We start from the raw sequence: 18,200 nt of genomic DNA, 5'->3' as shown, positions 1-18,200 counted from the left end.
GCTCTGAAGTGGTGGGGAGGACAGGAGAAGAGCTGGTGCTTGCTGGCTTTTAGGCTAAGGGAGAAAGTGGGAGCCCCAGTTTAAGGAGAGCGCCTTCTTTAAAGAATAGATGGGTGGTGATTGAGGACTTCCCAAGCCTTATTCTGTCTCTGTGCATACATACACAATTGTGCACACACGCGCATGGACATACATTCATAAATACAAATAAATGCATTGTTTGGGAAGAGTCTGCAAAGAAGGTATGGGTCAGAGTCGGGGCCTTTGTGCCCTGTGCAGGTTCATGGATTCTGTTTTAATACAAAACCCCTGCACTGTTTCCCCAAGGTTTCAATAATACAAGTCGACTGGGCTGGCTAATTTGAAGAGTTATGACCCAGCATTTGTACCCAGGAAACCGAAGGTTAAAGGAAGTTCAGCAGATGATCTATGTCCACCACATTCGTTTTAGAAACCAAGTTGCATTTAGCATTCAGATCGTTCCAACTCTTCTCTGCCCAGTCCTCTTCTCAAGGAAGCTTGCAGTTAATTCTATGCTGTATGCATTGCTAATGTGGAGGAACAGAGGCATCCGTCATCCTCGCACTCAGACGCCCACGCTGTGTCTCCTGCTCCCCGCATTTGACTTGGAAACCTCGCAAACCTTCAAATGAAGCTGTTCTGAGGTGCAAGGAGTTGATTCCTGCTCCACACAGTTCCTGCCGGTGCTGCCCACCTCTCCAGCTCTGTGAAGACTTGGGGCAGCAGGCTAAGGCGAAGATGCCCTCGGTATCTTCTTATTATGGTTGGGGAGCAGAGGGAGGAGAGGGTAGGTGCTGGGCTTTCAGAGACATCCTGTGGTGCCACCAGTCAGAACAGCAGCAGGCAAGGAGACAATGAATTGGGTCTACCCAAGACCTCCATGTGGACAATTCAGTTAATAAGGCTATGAAAGGCAGAGGTTGATGGTGTTTTGTTTTCATGGCTGGGAATCTAGGGTATCGGGAGCATCCAAATTTGAGGTCAGACTCCAAGTTCCACCTTGGCTCTCCTGACTGCAGTTTGGTTTGTGTAATAACTAAGAATGCTTTCCAATCAGAATGGACGGAAATAGTAAGGCAAGCGATGCTGGGGGCAGAGGACATGGCTCTGGAGCCAGAGGCCCCGCCTTCTCAGATCCATTTAATAGCGGCGTTTATCAGGCACCAGGAAGTTTGCAAAGGGGGGTGGGGGTGGGCATTGGAGGATGAACACAAACTAGTTCCACATTGACCATGGTCTAAAGGAAATCAGGGTAAGAGGGGGAGGGACATGATCCAAGTCACGAAAGGGGTGTGAAATCCGGGAGGGTGTCAGTTACTCTGTTTTCTTTGAGACAGAGTCTCACTGCGTAGCTCTGACTGTCCTAGAACTCACTATGTAGACCAGGTTGACCTGGAACTCGCAGACATCCACCTGCCTCTGCTTCCCGGGTGCTATTCCACCTGGCAGTGTCAGCTCTCCTTAGCCCATTATTAAATCATTCATTCAGTAGGTGCTCAAGCCAGCGGTCTTAGCGCAGTCAAGACCATGCTCTGGGTACACAGGCAAACGAAACAGAGGGCTGGAGAGGTGACCGGATGCACAAAGAGCTGTGGTACAAGCATGATGCCCTGGGTCTGGATCTCCACCCAAGTCAAAAGTCAGGCACAGCTGTGTGCATCTGTAACCCCAGTGCTGGGGACAGAAACAGGTGGATCCCTGGAGCTCACTGGCCAGCCAGTCTAGCCAGGTTGAGTGAGAAACCTGTTTCAAAAAATACGGTACAGAGACTGAAGAAAACACCCCATGCCTGGGCTGGAGAGATGGCTCAGAGGTTAAGAGCACTGGCTGCTCTTCCAGAGGTCCGGAGTTCAACTCCCAGCAACCACATGGTGGCTCACAACCATCTGTACTGAGATCTGGCACCCTCCTCTGGCGTGTGGGCACACATCGAGGCAGAATGTTGTATACATAATAAATAAATAAATCTTTAAAAAAAAATGAAAATACCCCATGCCAACCTCTGGTGTCCAGAAGTGTACACACACCACACATGCGCGTGCTTGCACATACACCACCACCACCAAACACTACAAACACATGTCATATATACACACCACATACACACATAACACACACCACACATGCCAGGAACCACTATTTAAATACTAAACCTTAGTCCCCTAAATAGACTTTTAAAAAAAAATCCACTCCTGGTCTCCAGAATAGCCATACTGATTTATCATTTTGGAGAGTCCTCCCTAAACCTGAGGCTCTGGCTGTAGTTGTCACTTAGTTCTGTTGCTGGTCTGGTAAAATAACAGGTGAAGAGCCAGTGATATGAAGAAGGGATTTGTGGCCCACCTCTTCCAGGAGGGCTGTCCTGGCTAACCCAACTCACCAGATCCTGGTATTCTCTTAATCCAGCCTCCAGAGTGGAGCCTGTGTACACTGCAATTTTGGGGGGTGACCAGTAGGTTTACTCCTTTGGCTTCTGTGTGTATTCCAAAGTCATTGTGATGAAGGTTCCAGGGCCTTGTGACACACCTAGCTGGATCTGTTCAAGCATGAGATGTCAAGAGAGGCCCTGTTCCTTTAGGGAATGCAATTCATCTCCTAAAAGGAAGGTCCCCTTACCTGGCTCTCTAAGCATCACGAGGGTTCCCCAGGAGATCTGGACACAGGCAACTCCAAAGACAGCTAGAGGCCAACATGACCACCCTTTCTCCAGAAAACAGCCTCTCTGCGAAGCAGTCGGCCACCTTCATCCTGGTATGTTCTTCGATTTGTTTTGAGATAGGGGTTCACTGTGCCCCCCAAGCCTGGCCTTGGCTTGTGATCCTCAGCCTTCTGAGTGCTGGGCTTACAAGTTTTTACCACCATACATGACTGACACATGTTCTTCAGTCCCAAGTGCCTCCCTCCCCAACCTCTGGTTTACACTGGGACTCTTTGTGTCCGCTGAGTGGGAAGGCTGGACGTGAAAGGTGGCGTAGGACCAGCAGGACTCTGGACTCATCATCAACACCAAATACAGAACAGGCACCTACACTCCTTTTTACCTTATTGGGAGGTCTCAGAACCCAGCCTGCCTTCCTCCCCAGAGGTGTCTTTCTAAAACCAGTGAGTTTCTCAGAGTAGCGCAGATGCTGGTGAGTTTGCTTTGGTGCACTTGCCAACAATTTTGGTATATTGCCACCAGGTGGCAGTAGTGCTTCTGTTACTAGGTCCCAAGCACAGTTAATAAACAATTCCTTAGTCCCCTTGAGTCATGGAAATTTTCCATGCACTATTTTTCAAAATCATAACTAATTATAATGACCTTAACCAATCTCAAGATCCATTTATCATGTGATTAATAGAATGATACATAAAAATGCAAAATGAGCACCTGAAGTTTAAATGTTACGATGTTATTGCCTGTGACCACCAAGTCTTGAAAATTCTATATTTCTTCCGTTCTTCAAACTTAGAGAAGGATAATAATAATAATAATAATAATAATAATAATAATAATAATAATAATAATGAATAAGCTACCATACAGCAGTTGGTGTGTACAAGTGATGCTGTAAATGCTTTGTTTATAGCTGTTCCTTCTCCTCCCAGCCCTCTGAGATGGGATGTGATGGGGCTATTATCATTTGATGAGTGAGACTTAGCATCCTGGCAATCAGGTATCCAATTAGTGACAGAGCGCCTCTCCAACCCAGGCTGCGAGCTGACAAGTTCTTCCCATCAACTCGTGGACTCCCGAGTGTGGAGCTGATGGCCAGCATCAGGCAGAACCAGCGCCAAAGTTCCCTGCACCGCCTGGTGCCTTAGGTCTCGGTGTTGGCCCCGTAGATGAAGCATGTGTGAGCTATTCAGGAAAGGTTTTCTCTTAGTACCTGACTGTGTAAACACAGGACTGTAAATTAAATTTATATGCAAACCCCTTGAGGGTCTTCTGGTCCAGAAAGTTTGGGGAACAGCCTGAGAGATGCATTCCTAACAGTTTCCTGGGACTGTTGGGACACCCCTGGCCAGTGTTGGGTTCTGTCCGTCAACACATCTCTCCTTCTCTTCAGCAGGAGAGGACGTTCATCCCACGGCCTCACTCTTAGCTGCCTTCTTATTAATGTTTTGCAGGCCTTGCACTTACTCCTCATACACAAGTATGTGGCCCACAAGCGTGCACGCCACACACGGACACACAACATCTCCTTATTTTAATATTCCTGGGATAGGCTGCTTTCCGTTTTCGGGGAAGATAAAACAGAGCACTCGAGTTGTTTCATTTGTGCTTATCTTGTAGCTCTCCATTACCAAGCAGCACAATCACAGAAAAGCATAAAACACATGAAAAAGGAAATAATACTTATACTCCCCAACTTACTCAAAGATAATCACCGTAGCTTTTTGTTTTACTTTGGTACAGGGCCCTGTGCATCCCAGCTTAGCCTCAAATTCACTGTATAGCTGAGAATAACCTTGAGCTTCTGGCCTCCTGCCTCCACCGTTGTGTCATTGTGCCCAGGATGTGGTGCTGGGCATCAAACCCAGAATTCCTGTGTGCTAGGCAAGCGTTCTATTAGATGAGCTACATCCCCATTTCCAATCACTATTGGTTTTGGGTTTTGTTTTTCTTTAAATTTCATGTGTATGAGTATTTTGCCTACATGTACGTCTGTGCATCACACATATGCCTTTTGTCCAAGGAGGCCAGAAAAGGGCTCAGGAACAGGAGTTACAGCCAGTTGTGAACTGCCACCTGGGTGCCAGAAGTTGAACCTGGGTCCTCTGGGAAAACAGCCAGTGTTTTCAACTGCTGAGCCATCTCCTCAGTCCCGCTGTTTGTTTTGTTGTTGTTGTTTTTTTTTTTCTGTGTAGCCCTGGCTGTCCTGGAACTCACTCTGTAGACCAGGCTTGACTCGGACTCATAGAGATCTGCCTGCCTCTGCCTCCTGAGTACTGGGATTGAATTAAAGGCATGTGCTACCAACACCTGGTTCCCACTACTGTTTTTTAATGGAGGATGTTTTCTTTGTATTGTTTTCAGTATCTTTCCTATTATTTATTTGTTTTTGTTGTTGTTGTTGTTGAGACAGGGTTTCACAGTGTAGCTTCGTATACCTTGGAACTCACTTGTAGCTCAGGCTGCCCTCAAACTTGGAGATTCACCTGCCTCTACCTCCGAAGTGCTGGATGGAATTACAGGCAAGCGCCACTATGCCCAGCCTTCAGTCTTTCTTCTAAGAATCTCCTGTACGTTCGAGCCTATGCGGTACAGTTTTTGTAATACATAGAAGACACAGAATATGAGCAGCAGCCCTGAGAACACTGAGGGCCCAGCGTGGGGATGGGTAGTGCTCCTGGAAGACCACAGACCACATGGAGAGGCAGCACTGGTGCACACGCAGAATGTCAAGTATCAAATTGTGCCTTTTCCTGTTACATTTGTATCTTTCCAGATCATTATTCATGCCTTGCAAACATCTATTTATATGCCTCCCAGTATTCCACGGGGTATATAAAGCATAGTTTACTTAACTATTCCCGCATTGCAGCGCCTTCAATGTGCTTACGGTTTTCACTTGGGTAAATTGTGTGCAGGGGACATTATTGTCCATCCTGTTTCCCACATATTTTCAGCAGTTAGGATAGAGTATTCTAGGTGTGAGCCAGAGGCTGTGAGTTTTGATCCTGCAGAGTACAGAGCTTAGCATTTGAAAATCACCTCAGGTTAGAAGGAAGGCCCAAAGCCTCTAGTGGAGGGCTAATCTGGTTGTCCTTGCCAGGAGAAAAGAAACCCCCCCATTGACAAGACGGAATGGGACAGCTTCTTCGATGAGAACGGTCACTTGGCCAAGTCTCGGGACTTCATTTGTGTTAACATCCTGGAAAGGGTATGATTCCATAGCCTTGCCCTGGCACTAGGGGTGGCACAGATGGCAGGGGTTGGCACGGCATTGGGCATCTTGAGAGTTCGTGACTTCCTGTGCCCAGGGTCTACACCACTCCGTGAGGACAGAAGCCTGGAAGTTCCTCACAGGTTACTACTCATGGCAGAGTTCCTGGGATGAGCGGCTCATGGTGGACAGCAAGAGGAGGTAGAACTTTCCAGAGGCTCTTTCAGTGAAGAGTTGTTGGGGTTTCGGGGCCGGGGGGGGGGGGGGGTGTACTCTCTCAGCCTAGAGATTCAGGTTTCTTCTTCACATGGACTCCATATTCTGAAAAGACGCCCGATGCTTCCCATACAGACCCACGTACATACCCACATAAGTGTACCCAGATTTAAGCTGGCACCTCCTCTCTGGTTTCATTGACCAGATAAGTAGTTACAGGCAGGGTCTTGGCCCGAAACTCCCCTCATCGCCTCACAGCCTACCTGTGAAGGACCCTAGGAGTTTTCCTACCTGGGTCCAGTCCCCTTTCCTGTCAACTGCTACACCAAAACCCAATGGCCAAACTGTCTCCCGAGTCTAGCTTCCACCTCTCTGTCCTGCCCACATCTCCTCCTGGTGCCTGGTATGGGCTGCTCATGTCCTCAGGTTAGACAGTTCCAGAGGTGTGTCTGCTGACATTTCAGATAGCCTATTTTCTCTTACTCCCAGCTCTCCCATCCCAGCGCCCATCTGACCATTCCTGAGGGACTATCTTAGAGTTAGGGTTTCTATTGCTGTGATGAAACACCATGCCCAAAAGCAGCTTGGGGAGGAGAGGGTTTGTTTTGTAGCTGACAGTCCCACATTGCAGTCCATCATGGAGGGAAGTCAGGGCAGGAACCCGGAGGCAGGAGCTGATACAGAGGCCATGGAGGAGTGCTGTTTACTGGTTTGGACCTCATGTCTTGCTCAATCTGATTTCTTTGTAGTATTCAGGACCAGCCCAGAGGTGGCACCTCCCACAGTGAGCTGGGCCCTCCCACATCAGTCATAATCAAGAAAACACACAGCAGGCCTACCCACAGGCTAATCTGGTGGGAGCCTTTTCCCACCTTCCTTCCTTCCTTCCTTCCTTCCTTCCTTCCTTCCTTCCTTCCTTCCTTCCTTCCTTTCTTTCTTTTCTTTCTTCCTTTCTTGTTTTCCTAGACAGAGTTTCTCTTTATAACAGCTCTGACTTTCCTGGAACTTGCTTTGTAGACCAGGCTGGCCTTGAACTCACAGAGATCTGCCTGCCTCTGCCTCCCCAGTACTAGGATTAAAGGTGTGCATCACCAATGCCAGCTAAGGGAGCATTTTTTTTTTAACAGAGGCTCCTTCTGAAATGATTCTAACTTGTGTCAAATTGATGTAAAACTGACCAGCACAGGGCTTCTCCATCGGCTCAGCCGCCCCACTCTACCAAGCTGGGAACCAAGAGCTCCCTTTGCTCTTGGTTCACTCTTTCTTCCTCCACCCACACTGGTCTCCCTACTAGCTGTCTCCAAAACTCCACCTTCGGGCCAGTGGGACTGCTCAGGGAATAAAGGCACTTGCCACCATGCCTGATAATCTAAGTTCACCCCTATGGTGGATGGAGAGAAGGGATTCACTCTCACAAATTGTCCTCTGACCTCCACAACTGTGTGGTATGCACACGCGCGCGCGCACACACACACACATATACACATACACACACACATATATACATATTGAAGAAATAAATAAATGCAGAAACGCCTTCAAGGCCAGGACCAAACAGGGCACTCCTCCTGATTGGCAGATCTTTGTAGGTAAGTATACATGGGTTTTGAACTTGGAAAGGTCTTGGGTTTGGCAGTGAATTCAATTCTAGCATTAACATCACACTCTGAGTAAACTTGCTCAGAAACGTCCCTGCTGGAGGTGCAGTCTCCTCCTTTGTCAAATGCAGGTCACATTACAGTTCACAGAGTGGTTACAAAGATCTCACTATGGAAACAGCAATGTCACCATGCACATGGAAAGAACAGCTACGGTTCATGTTGGTAGGGATGTTCCCAAAACCAGAGGCTGCTAACTTTTGCGTCTGTGACCCCGGGATGTGGGTTTGCTGAGCCTGGTGCTGGCCTCTTCTCTCTCCGGTGTAGCACACACTGGGGCAGAGTCTGAGTCCTCCCCAAGTCCCCTTTCTTTGGCTCTTGCAGGCCTCTCCTATCCATGTGTGTGCTCGAGGTGTACCGGGTCCGAATGACCTACGGTGAACTGCTTACTTCTTAGAGGTGTTTATGTTGGACTGCCAGGGACCAGGCCTTGTGTGTGTCACACCATGATTGCCGAGGCAAAAAGTCACAAATGAGTGAAGTGCCATGAACAGGGTGGCTGACAACATCAGACATTTTTCCCTCTGGCATTCCGGAGGCGGAAGACAAGGTTGCGTGCTGGCCTCCTGGAAAGGCTCTAAGAGACAGAAGGTCCTTCTCCACACCTCCCACAGAAGCTTCCTTGGCTTGAGGCTACATCCATTCACGTTCTGTCTCAGTGGACATGGTCCCTCCCCCCTCTGTGTGTAAATCTGATTTGATTTAGGGTCCCCCTGGAAAACCCAGAATGACCGCATCTTGAGATCCTTCATCACACTGGAAAAGACCCCTTCTATAAATAAGCCCGCATTACAGGTTCTAGGTGTTACATCCGGGACACGATGACTTTTAGAGGCCACCAGTCAATTACTACATCAGTTAATCAAATTGCAGTGGTGAGCATAAGATTGTCCCCACTCTGCAGCTGAAGAAACTGAGGCTTAGAGAGAGAGGATGACATCCCTCTGCAGACACTCAGTTGTTAAGTGGTGGCCCCAGGGTTTGGGTACTAGAGTTGGACCCCAGAGATCACCCCACATTAAGCTGTCCCCACACTGTGCCAGCTGCATGCTGGAGAACACAGGGCTGGCTGCTCAGGCTGAGGGGGGAGAAAGCACCGCGGGTGGGGACCAGGTGGGCACCAGGTGGGCAAGGTTACCCTACTCCTCTTAAGCTCAGCATCTGCTGCTGCTCTGAATCGTCCCTTCTTGGGAGGGCAAGGCCACCTTTCTCAGACCTGCTGTGTTCTCTCAGGAGGAACTACAAAGCCCTGTGCCAGATGTATGAGAAAATCCAGCCCCTGCTGGAAAACTTGCATGGGAACTTCACAGAGACTAAGAACAACATCGGTGAGCAGAGGGAGTGGGGAGGGCAGGGCAGAGAAGGGGGTGGACACCATTCTGGTCTTTTCCTAGTCATTTTCAGGCGCAGGTGACTCCTAGGACTTGGCCGCTGTCTTTGACCTGGGAATTTCCTAGCCAATACAGGGTCAATCCACCCACCCATGCGCACCGGTATTCTTGGATGAGTTTCCCTACCACATGCTGTCCCTGTTGCCTTTTCTTCCTCCCTGCACCCTATGACTTTGAACTAGGTTAGACCTGAATTGGGTAGTGAGGGGCATTCTTGACAAAGGGCATGGTCTGGTCAAAGATGTGGAGGCAAGGAGGAGCCCATACCAGCAGGGTACAGTGATGAGTTGAGCTTGGTGGGGTTGACACGCCTTTTGTGGCCTGCTCACACTAGGATTTTTTGGGGGAACCTGTCCTCTAAGGATAGGAGATTAATTCATCCACGCTTTCTGTGCCGGAGATGATCCAGGGTCACCTCCTGTTCCCTGCTCTATTCTAGCATATGACATCCAGAAACTCTATACCAAAGATCCCCTGGGCAATGTGCTTGTGGACAAGAAGAAACTAGAGAAGACCCTGCTGCTGAGTTATGTCTGCAACACAAAGGCTGGTGAGCTGAGGGTGGAGCCCCAGCCTGTGCTTAACAGCTCCTTCCTGGACCCTGGGTCAGTGACCCTTGGCTTTTCCTCATTGGTGACCTCCCCCACAGAGTACCAGCGAGGCTTCCATGAGATGGTGATGCTTTTCCAACTGATGGTGGAGCATGACCACGAGACCTTCTGGCTCTTCCAGTTCTTCCTGCAGAAAACAGTGAGGACTAAGCCAAGCTCAAATCTCCTACTCCCCACGGCCCATCAGGCCAAGGCACCAACAGCCGCAGCCATTTCCTCAAACCCCCAAAGAGGTGTAGGCCAGAGGGGCTGGGTGGTAGAGTCCTTTGAGTTCAGAGCGCCACTCTCGCCAGGCGCAGTGGTGGCACACTCTGCTGGCCTTTCATTTGTCAGGCCTCCAAGGCTGTCTCTTCGTTCCTGCCTCCCCCTCTCCCATTTCTGTCACATGACCTATAGTCCAGACACCCTGGAGGACCCAGCAGTACCCAGGGTGTACTCTACTCTGCACCCAGGAGGAGGGGTTTACCATCTGGGAAGATTTTCTTTGTCACCTTCTAGAAGCTTCCTACACCCCTTACCTCTCTTTGCACCTCTGCAAAAATATGCTTGCTGAGCTTTCTTTCTTGGCTCCAACCTAGTAACTGGGGTGATGATCACATGTGGGACATCTTTGCTGCTCCACCCCACCCCCATATGTTAAGATGCACGTGAATACATGGCTGCCCAAAGATGTACACATATGCAAACAGGCACAGCTGCATGCATGAACCAGAGACGATAACACCACACACACACACACACACGCACACACACGCACACACACACGCACACACGCACACTCGTGGATGTTGAACCAGACACATCACCTCGATTCTGCAATGTCCTCGAGTTGAACTGAGGAGGACTGTTCTCTGCTCCCATCTTGTCCAGGAGCACAGCTGTGTCATTAACATCGGGGTAGGCAAGAATCTGGACATGCTCAACAGCCTGATCGCTTTACTGGACCCTGAATTTGCCGATCACCTCAGTGAGTGGTCTACAGTTACTACTACTTCCCACACCAGCAGGTAGGCTATGGGAGGGCCAAGGCCCATAGCAGCCACGCTCAGACCCAGGGATGGGAGGACCTATGTGGAGGAGCCTAGGTCCATGACGCTGAACATCTGCTCCAAGCAGACTCCATGGCTTGTTGGGAAAGCAGCATGTTTCCCGTGTTCTGCGTGCTCTGTTGTCTAGCCTTGCCTGTGTGGCAGCTTACAGGCTGTTTCTCTCCTCACAGAAGGGAAGGGCTCCGGAGCCGTGCAGTCCCTCTTCCCCTGGTTCTGCCTCTGCTTCCAGCGTGCCTTCAAATCCTTCGATGATGTCTGGAGGCTTTGGGAGGTGAGGTGCATGCAGCTGGGGACACTGAATGTGGACTGTACCCCTCCTTTATCGGGAGGAGAAGCTACACGTTTTCCTGCCTCCTTTTCTTTCTGGCTTTGAATGGCGCTCAGTGGTTTGGGGTTTAATCAGGTCAGCAGCCCTCCTCGCTCCTTGCCGAAGAACACATCAACCCTGACGCCAGACTCCACGGACTGTCTACAGGGCAGTTTAGTGCAGGGGCACCTGCTGACGCTCCTGGGCCAGCCTGCAGCTCAGCCACCCTGCCCCCCCGCTCTCTGCTCTCTCTCACTGTGCCTCCTTAGTCTTCCTTTCCTCCAGAATGCTGCCTTCTTTTAGCATCTGATTTCCTCCAAGGCCCCCAAGGACACCCGTCATCTTCCAACCACAGTCCCTAGGGCCAGCAGCCGATGATCCTATCCTCCTTAGGAAGGAACCCACCACCTGGTGATGATCCTATCCTCCTTAGGAAGGAACCCACCACCTGGTGATGATCCTATCCTCCTTAGGAAGGAACCCACCACCTGGTGCTGTCCTGTTCCTAAACAGAGGACCCAGCTCGACTGCCAGCCTGGCATGGACTCTCCCACAATCCAGCCTCCATCTGCCTTACCCTTTCATCTTGGCCAGCCGTTCTCCATGCCCAAATCTAACACAGCACCTCTCCCCCTGGCTTTTGAGGAAACTATGGATTACTGACCGAGCTCTCACTCAAATTCTAGTGTGTGTATATATATATATACATATACATATACATATACATATACATATACATATATATATATATATCTTGTTCTGAGCGTGTGGTTTGTGGTAGCTTGCTGTCCTCGGGGCGTCCTGGTCTCAGGCCACAGGGCTGAGGCCTGCTGGCTGCCCACAGGTTCTGCTGACGGGGAAGCCCTGCAGGAATTTCCAGGTGCTGGTGGCCTACAGCATGCTACAGATGGTGCGTGAGCAGGCGCTGCTGGAGAGCATGAGCGGCGACGCCATCCTCCTGGTGAGCGCCCTCGGCCGGATTCCTCTCCAGCCTCTAGAGCTGGACCCCTGTACCCATTCTGTAGCAGGATGCAAGTCCACGGTGTGCTAGTTTATGGCCGCTTTGGCCTCCAGATGGGAGCAAGGGATGGGAGCTGGAGTATGGAGCTCCGTGCTGATGGTTCTTAGTTGACTCCTCCAAAGGCCCTGGGACAGTGATAGAGGCCATGTTAGCTTATCATCCAAGTAAGCATGCGAAGAAGCTGAAGCCTTGAGTGGTCTGATCATTAGGATCATTAGACTCTGTGGCCTTGAGGTTAACCCTCAGCTGCGTAGCATAAGGGCATAAGGTTCTGAGATGTGCTCAAAAGCCAGTTGAAATACCAGAAAAAAAAATCTTGATTGGTACCCGAGTTATAAACCAGGTCTTCCTTGGGAGCTTGAGACATGTAGTAGAAAGCCAGGGCTTCCTAGACCCCCATGTGAAGGCTATGCTCATCACACCCCCAAAGCACACAATTTCCAGACCCTGCGGCAGGCTGTGGCGACATCAGGTGCTCCCCAGTGACAGCTATGAGTAGTAACTTTCTTACCTTTGTGCTGCCTGTACCCAAAGGCACAGGAGAGGTGTCTGCTTACACACATGCACACATGCACACACACACACACACACACACACATACACACACCACGCACATGTGTCTCCCTCCCAGGCCTGCAACAACCTCATCGACCTTGATGCTGATGAGCTGATCTCTGCTGCCTGTATGGTTTATGCTGAGCTCATGCAAAAGGAGGTAAGCTGCCTGGATTTGCCCTCCTCCTCTTTGCCATCTTCTTCCTCTTCCTTCTCCTCCTCTGTACCTCTTCCTTTATTCCTCCTCCAAGAAGCCTTCTCTGGTTTCCCATGCCCGCCTGTAGCAGTCACACTTGGCTTCCTCCCACCAGCCCATAGTAGCTGCTCTGTATGGCCTTCTCGTTGTTGACATCCTCACGGGCAGTCTGGTTCCTGGGCTCACAGTCTTCCTCTCACATTCCCGGTGTCCTTCCCAAGGGGTTCAGGTACAAAGCTGGACCCCCAGGGACTCAGGAAAATGTCATCCACTGGATAGACTGAAGAGTGAGAACCCAATCAGATAGTGTCTGTCAACATCACACTTTCATGAATCCTCTCATCCCCAGATTCCCCAGCCATTAAAGGATTTCTTACTCTGAGAACGCCGACACTCACAATGGACACACGCCCTCAGTGGAGCGGATGAAGGCAATTCTTCAGCCTTGGGGTCAGGATCAAGTTCAATGGGTACTCGGGTGAGGGCGTAGACAATACAGAATCATGGAAACAGCTTTTGGAGTATTGGTTTGTATTGTCACATCTTTGACTTTGGAGTACGTGATGGTTGAGACCATATAGTAAGTGAGCAGACCCCTGCAAGCCTGCGGAGAAGGCACTCTGGGACAGGACAGTGTGGGACAATCCATCTTCCCGACTGGTGGATCTTTAGAGGTCCACACCTGAAAGCAAACAAGTAGGGTAGAAGCAGCTTCAAAGGCCCCAGACACCTGCCACAAGAGTGAGCATACAGAGATGACTACATCTGGACTCAGATTCTAAGGGAAGATGAACTCTGACCTTTCATCTGTCTCCATTATCCCCTTACTCTCAACACAGTCCTCACATTCTCTCCCACACCCCAGGCTTCCCACCGACTCTAGAAGGACCAACCCAAATCTCTGGCCATCAGGTTGTTCCCCTCCTGGTCTCAAAGTCCTCCTCATTACTGTACCTTATTTCCTCCACCTCCAAGCATCTCCTTGATCAAAGCTGGGCTTCCCAGTCTTCCTCATGCCTCCTGAGACTTCATTCTGCCTTTGCCCAGGAAACTACTCTCCTAGGCTAAGAGGCAAAAGTCTCCTAGGTCATGCCCTAGCCCTCATGCTCCATGTTCAGCCTACCAAGGCTCTGGTGAGCCATCTTGCCAGTAGGCGTGAAGAAGGGGATGGACCTACAAAGGGGTTGGGGTTGGGTCTGGCTTGGCCCCAGAGTTGCACATCAGCGCATGCATGCACACAATTACGTGCACTCACACAATTCCAGGTGCTACATTTTCCAGGAAGTCTGCTGGGTCCCTTGGTTTTGCTGCAGACCCTGGCCCCTGTGGGTAAGACACAACCATCATTCCCACTCTCCAGCCAACAACCCCTCTTTTCTGCTTTCAAAATGTCAGTCCCCTTGACCAGATCTCTGAAGGTATTCTGCCTCTTTGCATTTTCTGGTCTTCTCTCAAGTGACAATCTCCAATCCGTGCCTGACTTGAGTCTCTTAGCTGTTGTTCTTGGTGGAGGTGGAGGTGCTGAATACCGGAGTCCTGTCCCACCAACAGGGTTTTCTCTGCATACTTAAGGAGAGAGCATTTACTAAGCAGCAAAACACTTAGGTAAATTCCTGTGCGGTGCTCCTCCGCTCTGTGTTCTGAAGACAAGACAGATATGGGATTCCCCTCTGTGTGCTGTGATTACCATTGATTAATAAAGAAACTGCTTTGGGCCTACAGCAGGGCAGAACAGAAGTAGGCAGTGAAAACTAAACTGAATGCTGGGAGGAAGAAGGCGAAGTCAGGGAGCCACCATGTAGCCGCCAGAGGGGAAAGATGCGAGCTGTCAGCTGGAACCTTGCTGGCAGACCACAAGCCTCGTGGTAAAATATAAAATAATAGAAATGGGTTAATTTAAGAAATAAGAGTGAGCTAGAAATATGCATAAGCTAATAGGCCAAGCAGTGTTATAATTAATACAGTTTCTATGTGGTTATTTCGGGAGTCTGTGCGACCTGGAAATGAACAAGCAGCCTGCTACAACACAAGACCATGCAGATTAGCATTCTTGCCTGGAAAACAGTTCTCCAAGAAGGAAACTATGGTTTTTATTTTCCCAAATAACCATACAGAGTAAAACATTTTCCTGACTTAACCTTGGCATCGGAACAGCAGACATGTACTCTTTCAAGGTCCTTTGGCTTTTGGTTGGATGATACACATAATATTACCCAGTTCAAGAATTTAAAAAAAATCAGCATTTCTAAAATGTGACTCCTAACCATGTATGTTTACCTTTATTTTTAATTATATGCATATGTATATGAGTGTCTGTGTGTGGGTATATGTATGTGATAGTAAGTACAAGTGCCCAAGGAGGCCAAAAGAGGACATCAGATCCACTCAAGTTGGAACTACAGGCAGTGTGAGCCATCCGACTCCCAATCTGTGTTGGGAACCAGACATAGATTCTCTGGAAGAGCATAATGTGCTCTTAACCACTGAGCTGCCTCTTCAGTCAAGTCACTAGAGGTTGGCAAGATGGCTCAGAGAGTAAAGCACTTGCCTTCAAGCCTGACAGCTTGAGCTTGAACCCAGGGACTCGCATGGTGGAAGAGCAGAACTGAATCTCAGGAGTTGTTCTTGCCACATTGATGCTGTGATTTGGATACATTCACCACATATATGCGCATGAGCACACACAGACACACACACACTTACACATGCACACACACACACACATTTTTAAATATATAAATAAGATCTTTTTAAAAATCACTGAAGCCCCATGGTTACAGTCTTCCCCCTTTGGCTGAAGTAGGAGTGGTGATTTCAGAGCACGCTTTGCTATGATTCCCCCTTGAATTTCACATCCTTCCTGACAGTCCCTTCAAGCATCCTCTGGCCTCCTGGAGAACATGTTTGAAATCTCTGTGAGATCTTAAAGATGAGGGTGTTTGAACCTAGACACTGAACAATCCAGATGCAGATCAAGCCTAAGACTTGGGGGTGGGACATAGAGATCTTTGGAGGCCCACTCATCTGCCACACCTCCAGCAGGTCATGGCTAAGACCTTCCTCTTTTGCTTGTTCTATATATTTCTGCTCACTGGATTGATTATATCACCCAGTGATAGAATCACTGATAATTTTCCTGGTAAAGTCTAGTCTAGGCACAGTGTATGCAGAGGCTGCTTGTTCATTTCCCGGACACCAAGACCTGAAATAATCACACATAAAGTATTAACTATAATACTGTTTGGCCAATAGCTTAAGCATATTTGTAGCTAGCTCTTACGTCTAAATTAACCCATTTCTATTATTTTACATTTTACCATGAAGCTCGTGGCTTACTGGTAAGGTTTTGAGGTTTCTTTGGCTGCTGCATGGCTTCTTCTTGACTCTGCCTACTCTCTCTCCACATCTCTGTTCGTATTTTCCACTTGGCTTTACTCTAAGTCATTGGCAGAAAGCAGCTTCTTTGTTAACCAATGGCAATAAAACATATTCACAGCATACAGAGGGGAATCCCACAGCAGCACAGAACTACAGAAAATCCCTAGAGTCAGCATCATTAAAGGGCCTGTATTTAGTATAAAGTTTTTTTTTCAATGCGTATTGAGTACTATCTTGGTGTGTTTGTACTTCAGTAACAAAATACCTCAGCCTTAGCTGGATTATTCCTAATAAACCAGGCTGCCTCCATCTTAGGCTTGAAAGCCATCTTATAGTAAAGACAAACTGGGCTCATTCCTGCTCATGATTAAATTTGTTTCTCAAGGATTGGGCTATGCCCCACCTGTGACCTTAACTACAAATGGTTCTGTACTGCCTGTTCTGGGAAATGGCAACCAAGTCCTTGTTTCGAAATGTTCTTATGACTATCATGTAACTCTGCTTTTGTTTCAGAAGGTTTTTATTACCACCTGTTGTTGTGACTACCTTGTTGTATTCTGTTTTTATAACCCAGCCTATTTGCCTGACAACCCCCCCCCCATTTGGAAATACCTTACCCTGAGCTATAAAAGTCCTTATCTTCCCAATGTCCAAGGCTGATCTTTTGAACCTTTTTGGACAGAGGGAGGCAGCCTGTGTACATGAATAAAAAAGCTTTCTTTAATTAATTGCTTGCTTTAATTTATTTGGCCATGATGATGTAGGTCAGTGGTCTTTCTCCTCACATCTGTGGGATTAACAGTTCCAACACAGGGCGCTGGCTGAATCGGTGTGGGGTGTGTTCTCTCCCCCTGAGGGAGCTTTAGCATTCACACAGTGATGGCAAAGGGGATAAGGGCAGCTCCCTTCAAACTCTGTTTAGCTGTTTGTTTCTGCTATTTAAGATAGTGACTCTTGTAGCCCAGGTTACCCTGAAACTCCTTATGTAGCTTAGGATGACCTCGACCTGTTACTCCTCCAGTTCCTATCTCCTCAGTGCTAGGATGACAGGTGTGTGCCACCAAGTCTGGTGTGTGCATTGCTGAGAATCAAACCCAGGGCCTCATGCATGCTAGGCAAGCATTCTACCAATGAGCTACATTCCCAGCCCCTCTTTTCATTAGGGTACTAATCCCACTCATAAGGGTGGAGTCCTCATGACAATTCTCCTGGAGACCTACCTCCTCATGCTTCATAAGTTCCATTATGGGATGTCAACAGTGATGACAGTATTAATTAGAAACTGCCTGCTGTCCAAGTTTCAACTGTTTGGATGAAAGAGACACAAGTATTGTTCCCATGGCACTTAGAGTTGAGTGGGGACCAGGTATCTCTACAATGACAGTCTTGGGGCTCCTTCTGGTTTACCTCAGGGTCTGCTACCCTCCTTTAACAGGTCTGGTCCTTTTCAGGGCTGTCCCTCATCTCAAAGGCTGTCCTACATTCAGTAATTAAGGACCCACAAGGGGACTTAGATGCTTAAAACCTAGTCTATTAGGTAAGGGGTGTGCAGGAGGCTTCATTTTCCTTTTGCTTTCTCAGTAAATTTTGGGGAAGGCCCCTAGTAGTCACTCCTATTATATCAAGCTCAGACTCTCTGGACATTCATTATTCAGGATGGGAGGGGAGGAGGTGGGTGGATGTTGACAGCATGTATGGGGCTCTGGGGTTCCTAAGAAATCAGTCTGGAGGAGTGACCAGAAGTCAAGAGGAGGCTGGGAGTGAACACATAGAATCTGAAGCAGCAAAGCCTGGGGCCCAGGAAGAGGTGGGTATGCATGGCTAGGTGGAGAGGTGGGGGAGGTAGGGTCCAGAGCTTGTTAGGAGAGGATAGCAGGAACTTCAGTGTGACACACTGGCAGGCCCTGGTACTTCCCTACACCTCCAC

At 48.8% G+C, this 18,200-nt stretch overlaps 1 protein-coding gene across 3 annotated transcripts; it reads left to right on the top strand.

The window, feature by feature from the left end:
• The first annotated feature begins 2,712 nt into the window (after nucleotides 1-2,712).
• On the top strand, nucleotides 2,713-13,277 carry Tbc1d21 (TBC1 domain family member 21). 3 transcript variants are annotated; one of them, XM_050152049.1, is made up of 11 exons: nucleotides 2,713-2,772; nucleotides 5,781-5,888; nucleotides 5,989-6,092; nucleotides 8,999-9,093; nucleotides 9,596-9,706; nucleotides 9,806-9,906; nucleotides 10,638-10,734; nucleotides 10,990-11,087; nucleotides 11,968-12,084; nucleotides 12,776-12,859; nucleotides 13,245-13,277. In XM_050152049.1, the coding sequence occupies exons 1-11, from the start codon at nucleotides 2,713-2,715 to the stop codon at nucleotides 13,275-13,277; spliced, it is 1,008 nt and encodes a 335-aa protein (XP_050008006.1). The 3 variants fall into 3 exon arrangements, with proteins under 3 accessions (XP_050008006.1, XP_050008005.1, XP_050008007.1); XM_050152048.1 differs by having other exon boundaries at nucleotides 10,987-11,087; XM_050152050.1 differs by lacking the exon at nucleotides 5,781-5,888 and having other exon boundaries at nucleotides 10,987-11,087.
• Nucleotides 13,278-18,200: the final 4,923 nt, after the last annotated feature.

The sequence above is a fragment of the Alexandromys fortis genome, unplaced genomic scaffold, assembly GCF_014885135.2.
Source record: "Alexandromys fortis isolate MF-2015 unplaced genomic scaffold, M_Fortis_MF-2015_v1.1 scaffold_70, whole genome shotgun sequence".
In the NCBI taxonomy this organism is placed as follows: domain Eukaryota; kingdom Metazoa; phylum Chordata; class Mammalia; order Rodentia; family Cricetidae; genus Alexandromys; species Alexandromys fortis.
This window is presented reverse-complemented; position numbering and strand designations above follow the sequence as displayed.

Coding starts and splice junctions, on each gene's coding strand:
- Tbc1d21 (XM_050152048.1), top strand. CDS start 2,713: ATGACCACCCTTTCTCCAGAAAACAGCCTCTCTGCGAAGCAGTCGGCC. Junction 9,094..9,595: donor AGAGACTAAGAACAACATCG/GTGAGCAGAGGG, acceptor GCTCTATTCTAG/CATATGACATCCAGAAACTC. Junction 11,088..11,967: donor ATGTCTGGAGGCTTTGGGAG/GTGAGGTGCATG, acceptor GGCTGCCCACAG/GTTCTGCTGACGGGGAAGCC.